This window comes from Erithacus rubecula, assembly GCF_903797595.1.
Source record: "Erithacus rubecula genome assembly, chromosome: 6".
NCBI classification, from domain to species: Eukaryota; Metazoa; Chordata; class Aves; order Passeriformes; family Muscicapidae; genus Erithacus; species Erithacus rubecula.
In genome coordinates this window covers 8365259-8377901 of record NC_136688.1, presented here as the reverse complement: position 1 = coordinate 8377901, position 12643 = coordinate 8365259, and the positions used below count along the sequence as shown (strand labels likewise).

The window sequence follows — 12643 nt, the reverse complement described above, 5'->3', positions numbered from 1 at the left end:
GAATAAATACATATTTTTGTAACTCTTCAGTTGTTAACTCACCTGGCTCTATTAGTCTAATCAATCCCTCATGATGAGCCACTTTATCTTTCCAACTCTTGGTGTTATTAGCTGCTGTTTCCAACTTCTTCTTAACCTCCTGAAATAGGACAGAGCTCGCTTGAAAACAAGAACAGCTTACTTTGTTTATATAAAAAGATACATCTTTTAAACCAAAAGCCAGAACCATGCTAACTCCCACAACCCTCTGTTTAGTGTGGAACCATTTAGTCACTACCACCCCCCAATAAAATAAAAGTTGTCAAGTCAGAATCCTAAAATAACAACATTTTACAAGATTCTGTAGCTGTATAATGGAGCTAGTCTTCATTCTTCAGCCTGGACAGGTCTTTTGGGCAATTCCAAATGGAAGGCTAGAATGTTTAATTCTTTCTAAAATAACTGGGTTTTTTTGTGGTTTTATACATCTGTTGTATTCAGCAATTCCTCTGGAGTAGTAAATTATGTTTCCCATACAAGAAGCCTGAGATGTCACCTAAAAAAAGAGTCAAGTACTAGCCAGAAGCAATCCTGTAATGGTGTGAGATGTAACACCACCCTGGGAAGTTGTAAAGTGGCCACAACTACCCCAGCTGGGCCCTTGCTTGCAGTGAGTGCAGCACTTGTACCCTGTGCCAGGTGAGAAGGGCCCTGGCTTGTCCTTCAGAGCTCACCCCATAAATACCCTCCCCTGTTAAACACAAAACCAGTCAGGCTTCCTTTCCTGACCTAAACAAAAGGATCACCACTTACAGCCCTGGAAAGCATGCAGCACTTCAGCCTCTGTACTTGCTGGATTCTGACTCTTATTTCTTCCATGAACAGTTACTGACCTTCCCCAAAAACAGCAAGGCAGAGAGCAGGCCTGGCATCTGGGACACGAGGCACTGCTGCACATTGAGAATCTGAGCCAATTCCCATCTATCCCTGACTTCCACTCAGTGCTTCAATTCATTTTTGAGGAGTAGGTGCCTACAGTAACACACTGACTTTTCATCTGTAGAAGATAATACTGTGCTATGACATCATAAAACACTGCAAGAATTACTAACTCAGAAGCAAAATGTACCCAGTTATGGCAGCAGTGGGACTGCACACGAAGTGAGTCTGCAGCAGGAGACAAATATACACAGAGTATTTCAGGATGTGAATGTGCTGGCCTGTATGCAAATTGTGACAAAAATAAATAAAAGAGTTTCAGAGGTGTGTCTGAAACAGATCCTCTTCTTCAAATGTATCTACTGGTCTAGAAACTGAGTATAAACTAGAAAAAAAAAAACAAAAAACCACCAACAAACCACCAATCCAATTATCCTACCTCTTATTATAACTTTTGTACCATGCTAACCCTAAAAGAAGCATAATATTGAACTTCAAATTCAATCTATGGATAAGGATTAGAGGTTGATGACCAGAGCAGCTCACCTCATACTGCTCAAGGGCCTCCTTCCTTTCCAATTCAAGCTGTTTCAGTTGCTCCATAGCCACTTGAAGAGCCTGTTCCTTCATCATTCTCTGGTTTTCCAGCTCTTGCTTCTCTGCTTCTGTCATCTGAATGGTTTGTTGCTGCTGCAAATGCCATTTTTCCAGTTCAGCTCTCTTTGCTGTCTCCTCTTCCAGCAATCTGCAATGGGGATTGTGATGTTAACTGCACTTCAACATAAGTTGTATCCGTGCAGGGAAGCCTAATTAATTAATTTTTTCTGTATCCTTTTTTTTTTTTTTTTTTTTTTTTTTAAGGAAAAAAGAATATTGTTTAAAAAAAAAAAGCTTGGGAAGCAGGGAAAAAGTTATTGTTTGTTGGTTTGCCTTCAGTGGCATGCCAGCAGTGCAAGCAGTCTGACTGCTACAAAAGGCTATTCAGAAAATGTAGTCAATAATGCAAATACACAACACAGAGCCCCAGAAGAAACAGGCATGCATAAGTTATCTTCATTGTCTTAGGAAGACTGAGTATATGAAGAAAAAAACCCACACTCCACAAAGCCCCTGTAAGAGGAAATTTAACCCTGTATCATTACAGTTTAAACCTGTGATAAAATACAGCAGAAAATCACTTTTACAGTTACTACTTTATAAAATAAACAGCTGGAAAGCCTGTACAGAGTGATCTCACTTTTTCACATGCTGGCATAAACAACATCTGATGGAAAAATAACTGCACCTACTTTTCTACAATTGCTGAGCTTGCTCTCTGCTAAAGGCTAATCAGACATATTTCAAAAACCATAAACAGCAGCTTCAGCCTTCATATCTTAAGGAAAAATAAAATCTGTGCTGTGTTTGTACTGGAAGGTAGTTCCCCATTCCCAGAGGCAGCAGGGCACAGGTACTCAGAGTTGGCAGGGGGAACTGAAATACTTTTCTGCCTGGTCAAAGCCATACCTGGCCTGAAGTTTCCTCACAGTCTCTTCATCTTGACGTGCCTGCTTCTCATCCTCCAGTGCTTCCTGCAGCTGTTTATACATTTCTTCCAGTTCACGTACTCTTTGTAAATACTGCTCCAGTTCAGATGATTTCTGAGCAACCTGCTCTTCCATTTTTTGTCTTACCTAGAAGCATAAATTCGGGACACATGAGCTACCATTCAACTCAGGTTTCCAATTTTTAGAGGAATTGCCATGTTTCCCTCAGACCATGTTTTCAGAGACAAACCTTTTCCTGCTGCCTGCTGAACAGAACTGATAAAATTAAGGCTAGATCTGTAGATGTGGAACTAAGAGCATTTAAAAAAATTAATAATAACACAGGCTACTTATATTGACCTACTTCCTGCAGCACAAGATTTCTACAGGGGTTCAAACCTAATTTCAGTCAGCTTGATCTTGTTGCTTAGTTTGCAGATACACAAGTGAAGGAAGAGAAAGGTTGTAGAGAGGCCAGATATGAAGATGAGGCTGCTTTAATGGCACTGTTTTCACTCCTCCCTTGGCAGGAGTGTATCTCACACATTTATGTCTCTGGAAGATGGCACAGGATGGATAAAGGGTTGGAAAATACAAAGGAGGTTGGTATGTCCTGCCCCACTGGTGTGCAGCCTGCTCCCCTCAGCTGACCCAAATCCCAGTGACCTAGAAAGGGATTGTATTCAGGAATTCATGCTCAGCCCATAGAGCAGCACTAATGTTCTGAGGTGTCCCATCACATCACTTTTTCTATTTTTCCCCAACTAACAGAACAACCTGACAGAGCCCTTGAAGACTGAAAACCAGTTCTTTGGGGCATCCTCAGTGTAGCTGGATAGTAGCAGTATTGTAAAACAACAATCTTTCTTTATTTTTTATATTTGTGTGTGTATATAATTGTAAGAGAACACACAGCACAAAAAAGCAATAGTTCTAGGAACACATAAAATGCATTTTGATTATACCTGATTCACTTTGCTTATTCATACAGCAAGTACTGGCCTCAGTTTCCATCTCTGAAAACTGGAAGGAGGACTTTAGTCTGCATTTATCCTTCAAGCAGTCTAATCTTTCCCATTTTTCCAATAATATTTAAACTTTGAATGCTGTACAAATCGTAGTCAAGCTGTTCCAGTATTTGAATTCACCAGTTAAAATCTTTTATTCCTACACCTCAAATAAATGCAACCCAGATTCCATTCTCCAGCCTCCTGCAAAATCTGTGGAATCCTTTCAGTGGCTGCCTGAGGGAAGCCCTTGCAGAACACATGACTCCCTGTGTGTAATAGCAGCAAAACCCCTCGTGCACTACTCACCATTTTTTCTCTCTCCAGCTCCAAACTGAAGCGATCTTGTAATTCAACTTGAGTCTGAAGTCTTTTCTTCTCCTCCTCAGCAGCACGAGCAGCTGCTGCTTCCAGTTGCTGGAAGAGAAGGGTGAGAGGTAGGGGGAAGAAAAGAAGGAAAAAAAAAATTGTCAAAACTAAATACTTTTGAGGGAATGGAACCTTATTTAACAAGTTTTGGTTTTAACAAATATAGAAGAAGCCTTCAAAAGCATCAAAGCACCAGTTTTGGTTTTTTAATGTCTGAGACTATTCGCAGCCTTTGAATATAATTTTCTATTTTGATTGTTTGCAAGACAATTTTAAATTTACCAATGAAAAGGCAATTACCTGACTATCTCCAAGTTTCCTCTGAGTCCTGCTTTGCTCAAGTGATAGAAATCACTGTATTTCCTCCTCTACCTCAATAGGACAGAAAACAATTATGAAAAACCACATTTCAGGCAGGACTGCATGGGACTTCCAATAGGGAAAACATGCCAGCACACTCTGAGTTCATACAGAAACAGAAATGAGAAGCACTGAATTGCCATGGGAAAGCAGAAGTGCCACAAACTTTGACTAGAATAAGTGATTGTGCTATTGTGAATCATCCCTCTAACATCCCCTAAACTGCCAAGTAAGGTAAATAAAATCCTGGTCCATAATCATCACTTGAAATTAGGAGGAACATTAGCTAGGTACCTTCCCACCTTCTTGCATCTTATTTTACTTCTGTTCCATCTTGATTTTGCAAATAAAGACAATGATCAGTTTTTCCTTTCATCAGGATTTCAATCCCTGAAAGGTTAAAATTCTTCAAGCACCAGTCTAAACTTTACCAGTACTGAAAACAAAACGATTCTTTCACAAAATCTTCCTAAGAAACTTATCTGATGCTTCTTTTTTACCATGCTGGGCTGTGGAAATTGTTTCCACAGACCTTGAGTAAGATCAGGGCACAACATAAAGATGACATGGACCTGTTGGAGCAAGCCCAGAGGAGGTGACAGTGGGACAGGCTGCCCAGAGAAGCTGTGGATGCCTGATCCTGAAAGTGTTCAAGGCCAGGTTAGATGGGCCTTTGAGCAACCTGGTGCAGTGGAAGGTGTGTCTGCCCACAGCAGGGGGACTGGATGATCCTTAAGGCCCCTTCCAAACCAAACCTTTCTGTGATTCTGCCATGCTCCTGAAGGTACCACATTTAAACCACCCTCCCTCACCAATCTAGATGAACCAATGGGATGCTCCAATGATTAAAACTGCCAAGCTAAAACTTTCACTCTTTTATGTGCTTGTAGTATCACTCTGGTCTGAAACAGATGGGAAGAAGTAAAGGAGAAGGCTTGGGTTTCTGGGTTTATGTTGCAGAACACAGCACAGAACTGCACTCTTTTGCAAGGCTTAAATTATGCCAGGGCTTTAGAAGCAGAATTCTTCCTCTGCCAGGACATTCAAAAGCATGTAATTGTAGCCAAATCCAAGATGCCTATTTAAGTGAAATCTCCTCTAGATTTCCTTCCCTGCTTTGAAATTAAACAAACATTGCCAATAGTGAGCTGAGAGGGTGAACGTGCAGAGTCACAGGCAAGGGTAAATGCCAGGCCATTGCCAGAGAGCTCAACAAGAAAATTATCTAATGTTCACTCAGTATCAGCAACTTCCTGCTTAATCCACCAAAAGTGTTCCTAGCAGGTAGGGTTACTGGGAACTGTGCACTTCAGGGAAAATCCACAAGTCCATTCCAGCAGGTGTTAGACAGCACAGAGTCTCCAAAGGCCATGCAAGACCCCAAATTGAACCAGAAAGGCTGCACACATCTTGTGCATGCACTCACACAAGGAGAAACTTACCTTCCTGCTGTTCAATGTGCACATGTCAAAATTCCATTAAAGAATATGAAAAAAAATCTATTTCAGACAAAAGCATTTATTCTTTTCAAATACTCTACTGCAGGAGCTACCAAAATATAAACCAGTCCCAGAGTGCACTTTGGCAGATGCTGCATAAATGTTGGCTCACTGCCATCAGAAGCAAATCAACTTCCAACCTTCCCAGAACAATCCAGTTTCCTGAAGCATTTACAAAGCCTTTTCCTTGAAGAATGTTTTTCTAACTAATCAAACACTTTCAGTTCCTCCAACAATGTACCTCCCTCCTAGTTCCATCTAGGCAAAGTGCAGTATTTCAGGTCAGAGCCTAAGACACTTTCCTTGAGAAATCATCTTAATCTAACCCACTTCAAGAGATGCTTCTGGCCACAACTCTCTGTAGTTTACTCATTGTGATTTTTGTGAAACTCCCTGGAGCCTGTCTATATCTTAATGCTCCTTTGGAGTTGCTCTCATGTTGTCTTCCCCCTAAATAATTTTCCATAAAGTAAACAATGCAGAAATCCAATCTTATGATTTCTGTTAACAGGTACATTGCTTACCAGTAGAAGGTAACACAGGCTATAATTTACTGTCTATTTTGCACTCTGAATCTTAGACTAGAGGTGCCAAAATTAAATTTGAAAATAGTTTTCCACTGCCAAACTCCATTTAAGGCAAATACAGAATAATACCTACATCAGGACTGTCAGTGCAAGATCAATTTAAAAAAAAAGACAAATTTCTCCTTACCACAAATTGTGACAATGACAAGACTTTTAAAAATCTGGGTGTTTTTATTATTTTATTTGCTTTTTAGACTCAAAGCCTTTAATGCCCTCACAATATTTATAGCTGCAAGGATCACTGAAGTTTTTTCTAAGGGCTGAAATTGATGAGTTTTACTTATGAAAAACTAAAGCAATGATGCAGACTTGCCCTAAATAGAAATGCAAAAAACATGCATTAATTTGGGGAGATAGTGGAGACATGTAGAGTAAACAAAGGAAGATCTGGATTGCTCTAGCAGCAGGGACCCAGCAGCCAAAATGTAAGGCAGCAAGTGTGGAGGGTTTGAATTTGGGTTCTAAGCTCCCAAGTGTGCTAAGGCACACTCCACACTAAAAGCTCAAGCAGCAAGAAAAGCCACATCTTTTTTTTTTTTAAAGATAGGCATTATAGAACTTCTATCTATGGGAAGAGAACAGTACCCATAAACATATAGATAACATAACAAAACTTGGGTGGACTACAGAAGAAAATCTCCATGGAAAGCCCCAGGTTTGACAGATGCATCTGACAGAAAAGGAAAACAAAAAACCCAAAAGCAACTGAAAATATTGGTCTCTCCTGAAAAAAAGGTATCTTTCCCAGACACTATCCACAGAGCTGGCAGGTTCTTCTCCACCAGCCTGACAATCCCCTGCTCAGTCCAGGGGCCTGAAACAAGCACAGCTCTTCTGGAGGAGACAGCTCAATGTGCCTGAAAATGTTCAGGGGATGCCCAGCTCCACCCCACTAAGCCCAGTTCAACCACAGGAACTGAGCACTAGGCTGCAAGTATGGCAGCTCCCACTCCCACCTTCCTCACGGTCTCCAGCTCCTTCTGCTTGTTCTCATTTGCTGCCTGCAGCTCCTTCATCTGCCTCTCCAGCTCCTCCTGCTCTGCCAGCAGCTTCTGGCGCAGCTCCTTCCGTTTCTGGCGCGCTTCTTTGTGGGGAGGGGGGCTCCCTGCCCGCAGCAGGTTCACAGTGCTCTGGATGGCTGCAGGGACAGCAAGAGAACACCATGGAGGGGAATGCTGACCTTTCTGGGTAGGCTTTGTGATGTGACTGTGATGGCTTTTGGGCTGGGGATTTTTGAATTTAATTTTAAATCAGAAAGCACTGTTGTCAGTTGTGTTAATTCTCATCATGCTGGCTGTCACCACAAACCAGAAGTGAAAGACACTCAGCTCTCAGTACTGGCTGTGTGCCACAAGGATAAGGTCTGGCAATTCCACTGCATTAGGTCAATTCCAATATTGATTTGTAACAGGTTATGCACATATGAGTCACACACCCAGCTGCAAGAAAAAGCCCCAACACTTCAGGATTTCTTACCACCTAGACTCAGTGACTAACTAAGGAATAAGGTGCTATCTATCATCCCTAAAGCCAACTTTAAACCTTGTATTCTTAGACATACTTCAAGGGAAAACTTTCTCCCAGTAAGACAGTAGCTCTCATTCACTTACATGCAGTGAGAAAATATTTAAGACAGCAAAGCTGAGGAGTGGCAGATGATTTTGGTATTTTATTCATATAGCACAATAATGAAAAAAACTCCTTTTGAATCATTTGTCACACACCTGACTTTGGTACAATGAAACACATGCTGCTGATAAAGAGGGAAGTACAAATGAAAGCCTACAGCTCCAAGTATTTAATTGCTGCACATTCTTCAATGGCATTGGCAACAACAGCTTTTTTTGCAAGAGCTTCTACCTCACTCTGCAGATGGATGTACCCATCACATACCTAGAAAGGTCTCACAGGAGGAATTTACCATGGAATAGAAAAGCAAGCCCTAATTCCCAGCTTCATCCTCAGCTCACCAAACCATACTACTTCAAGCAAAACTGTAAAACCAAAGTTAGTATTTCACAGTGCCAAAATGAACAAGCTTTCCCTTTCTCCCCAAAAGCAACAGCTTACAATGTTGCTTCCTTTCCCCATCCCTAGAAGTACAGTCAATATAAAAACCAGCAATAAAAACCATTTCATTTTGGTTATGGCTGCCTGAATTGAGGCACCTACTTAACAAAAACCAATTTCCCTTATGTGGATTCTTAGTTCTGTCTGAGCCTCAGACCCCTTAAAGATCCATGTGACCACAACAGAGATATCAATCACAACACCAAGAATTTCAAATTTGTGTAAAACACTGCTTTAAGAATTCTACTAACCTTAATTTTCACTAGCATGTACCTAGCATTTTTGAGACCTCACCTTGAATCCACTCCTGCTTCTTCTTTTTATCAGAGGCACTGATCTCAAAAGTTTTATCCAGACATTTTATGAGAAAAAGGCATTTCTTTCCATCTTTGTCAGGCAAGGCCTAGAATGGGTAACAGTAAAGATTAGCTTTGCAAACACTGAAACCTAAGTTATAAAGTCAAGCAGCATCTATGCAGTTATGTGTCACAGAGATACAAACACTAGCACTAAGAGCCTTTATTAAAAAGGTGTTTATGAGTTGGTGTCATATGAAGTAAAGAAAGCTATGTTAAAAGATACCAGGAGTCAATGCTACACACAAAAATGGATTAATTCTGATCTTTAGAGACATACATAATTCTTGGAGTGGTTTTACCTCTACACAACAGTTGCCATCCAGTATGATGTCTCCCTTCTTGTCCTTTAAATCTTCACTCACATAGTAGGAAATAATATTGGGTTTTAGCACAAACCATCGTTCCATCCAATTTTTCCGTTTGTGACCTTTCTTCAGCATGTAGCCCTGTTAAAAGCAACAGAGCAGCTGAAATGCCTGGCCTCTGATGAACCATCTGGTCTTTTGGTTATGTAAAGGTGTAAAGAACCAATAGAGCACAAAGAAAAGTTACCTCATAGCCCCAAATACTGCCAAAGTTAGCCAGTATTTCAGCTGTACCTTCCATTTCTGTAATCATATTCCCCAAATACTTACATCAACTTTTGTCTGACATTTAACTTCCAAAAAAAAAGTCAAATCACAGACAAAACTATAATACCAGCATCAACAATCTATGAACAAGCCATACAGAAAGTAAACTCAAAGTGTTCCAGATTAAGAGGATGAAGAAGTTGGAAAGGAGACCAAGGAACATTTTTCTGTAATGGCTTTCATCTATCACAGTTTTTGATACAAGCAAATGTGCTTGCATTAAAAAAAAAACATACATAAAGAAATGTACTGCAGCATATTTAAGCCAAAGATATGTTTTCCTACAGCTCTGAGGGGAAAGAAAACATTCAGAATAGTTGAAGAAGGTTTTTTGTTGAAAAGGCAAATCAAATCAAACAAAACCCCAGGCCACCCCCTACACATACAGCTTATCTGTGCTCAGTTTTCTAGCCACTTAAACACATGCAGAGCCAAGGCCGTGCCTATTCCCAGGTGCCATCCCACTCCCTTGCTCCACACCAGGAATGCACACAGAAACAGCTTTGTTTGCTGCCTCCAAACTCGAGTCTGAGCTCTGGGTGTTGCAAGGCCATGTGAAGGATTCCTGCAGCTTCAATCTTTCATTCTTTACACACTCTAAGATTTTTTTTTTTTCCCTTCCTGACTTACCAAATTTGCTTTCAAACGCAAGTCAGACTAATATTTTCCCCTCAAATTTCTGCAAAATCTTTACCTATTATATCAGTATCAGCTACTTCTTCCAAGAGCTCACTGAGAGTTCTTGAAAAGCCAGAGCTTTTTCACATCAACCATCACACAAAGGACACAGCTTTCAGAACACTAAATACCACAAATTTAACTATTGATGCTGCCCTCTGTAAGCCTTAGAGATCCAGGATGCATTTAATAAAAAGGGCAGCATGACACTTGTTTATGAGACCATGTGTCATTAATTAATACCTTGAAGCAATTATACAATTACTGCAATAAGCAGGACAATTCTGTGAATCCACAAGGTATCAGGATATTGAAATCACACAGAGAACTCTGCTCTCCACCAGGCCACTAACTGTCTCAGCTGTCCAGGAGGCACAGGGCCAAATCTTGACACAAACTATTTTTAAGTGTCAAGGAACCATTCAAAAGCGCTCAAACATCCTTAAGAAAGGAGCCCAGGCACAAAGAGAGGAAAAAAAGAACACACAAAACAAAACAAAAAGTGAGGGAAGACACATAATGCAGTACCAAAACTGAAAAGAAATCCAATTTCCTCACAAGTTTCAAGTAGGACTGAACTGACACTGGTTAATTTATTTTCATAGTATCAAACAGCAGAATGACTTCATTTTGCCCTCAACTGACTTTATGTGTGTGTGTCCCTAGCCCTCACCTCCAACAGGCAACCAGCAGCTAACAAAAATAGACTTTTGCATTGTTCTGTGGGTATTCTGAAAGAATTTCCTGTGCCAAGACTTTCTGATGGTTTCTTTAGAACAGCTTGGGAAAGCCTGCCAAGCCTTTGTTTCTCTGCTCACCAAGAAATCAAAGATGAAAAAAAATTCTCTCGTCGGTAAAAGTCAATTTTAAAGAGCTTTCTAGGTAAATTCTGCTGGGATCCCTCAGGTCCCTGTGGTACTTCCAATTCCCATGAAAGAAATGCACTTCTAAATTGAAAATCCAGTCACTGGAAATCTGAAGAAAGAAGTTTGCTAAAAAATACAAAGGACAGTGTGACTTCTGAAGTGTGAGTGCAGGTAAATAAGCTGTCAGTCACATAGCCTGCTAAGCAGAACAAGAAGGAAGAGCCCTCTGGAGCTCTTCCACCCCTTTTTTGCCCTGTTGAAGTGGGGCACTTGAGAAGCCAACCTTTCAGCTGGAGCAATACCCTGGGGTCCAGACCCCCTGTTTGAATACAGAGGTGGTGCCCAGCACAGCTGCATTTCCTACATCATAACTGAAACTACAGAAAAGCATTTCCAAAGACTGAAGAGCTGTCATCAGAACAGAGAGCATGATGCAGCTATTCTGTGAATTAGCAAGCAGTTGGTACTAGTGTAAAAAAGGCCAAACTTCAAGTCAGAGTCCACTTCCTTCACTTTCTAAAAGCAAGCTCTACCAAGAAGCAATTCATTCATAATACTGCCACAACTACATCAATCTGAACAGCAGCACAATTTATTTTCTAAAAATAAGCTCATATTAAAGAACCCTTATGGATAACTTACCTAATTTCCTCCTGCTCATCATTCAATAGCAAAAAGAAATTTGAGCACAAATTGAACATTTTCTAATTAAAGCAATGAAACATTAGCTCTCTGTGGTTCTTACCTGCTTGAGTACATCTAGGATGAGCTCATTGAAGACTTCATTGATTGCCATGGACACTGTCTGCCTGTCCATCCCTTTGCTGAACTGCCCACTTCCAATGAGGTCAATGAGCTCCCACGCAGACAGACCCTCTCGACTGGTGTTGAGAGCAATCTTGTAATGGTCAAACTGCTCTTGCTGCCAGCCTGCTCCCATTGCTTCAGTGATTTTTTTAAGTAAGTATTCAATCTGTGCAGAAACACAAACAGAAATCCATCATTTGCAGCAGGCAAGGAAATCAAGTGTTTCAGAGCTGTAAATGAAGCTTCTCCAGAGACTCCCGTTACAGTGAGTTTCCTACACTCACATGCAGGCCCCTAAATGTAGGTGGTTTAATTAACAAGGTTTTAAGCTCTTGTCTCAGCTGAATTCTTGTCTGCCAAGCCCGTCCCTCAGCTGCTCTCTTCACAGTAAAGCAAAGAATTGAACCTGACAGCCTCATTTAATATTTCAGATTCCTACAGAACACATGGGACCTTCCCTGCAATGGCTTCCAAACTGTGATGACTGAAGAGTGAGAAAGCAAGAAGTTTCAGAAAGTATTCTTGCAAGCACAAAGCAAACAAATTACAAAAAAAAAAAAAAAAGAAAAGAAGGCTGTTTGGACTAGAAGTGAAATGAAAAATGACCAAGGTATGATCTAAACATGACACCTCTCTCTACTCTCAAGCATTCCATCCCTAGATACAATCCTGACAGTTGTACCAAAAGAAATAAAAGAACACATCTTTCACATCTGCTTTTGTTTCCCAAATAAATTCCCCTTGTCCTTTAATCTTTCACGACTCTGTAAGCATTACCATGCACAGGATAATAACATCAATAACACTAGTCAAAACAAATACAAGAATGACAAAGAGGCAAAGGAGGCTGGGGTTCTTTAGTCTGTTTTTTATGTTGGTTTTAAACTCATCACAGTTCATTTGCAGTATTTTAACTGATTCCATCTACAGCTTTGAGCACATGAAAAATGCTTTTAATGACTCTA

General features: G+C 40.5%; 1 protein-coding gene across 2 annotated transcripts in view; it reads right to left on the bottom strand.

Annotated features, from left to right (window-relative positions):
• Window positions 1–12643, bottom strand: part of SWAP70 (switching B cell complex subunit SWAP70) — a 34517-nt gene that overhangs the window by 2267 nt on the left and 19607 nt on the right. For both annotated transcript variants that reach the window (XM_079309384.1, XM_079309385.1), the window contains exons 4-11: window positions 11617–11844; window positions 8995–9141; window positions 8631–8739; window positions 7223–7404; window positions 3761–3868; window positions 2425–2591; window positions 1465–1663; window positions 43–139 (exon numbers count right to left, since the gene is read on the bottom strand). In XM_079309384.1, coding sequence (XP_079165510.1) covers window positions 43–139; window positions 1465–1663; window positions 2425–2591; window positions 3761–3868; window positions 7223–7404; window positions 8631–8739; window positions 8995–9141; window positions 11617–11844 — 1237 coding nt within the window. The remainder of the gene's footprint in view (window positions 1–42; window positions 140–1464; window positions 1664–2424; window positions 2592–3760; window positions 3869–7222; window positions 7405–8630; window positions 8740–8994; window positions 9142–11616; window positions 11845–12643) is intronic.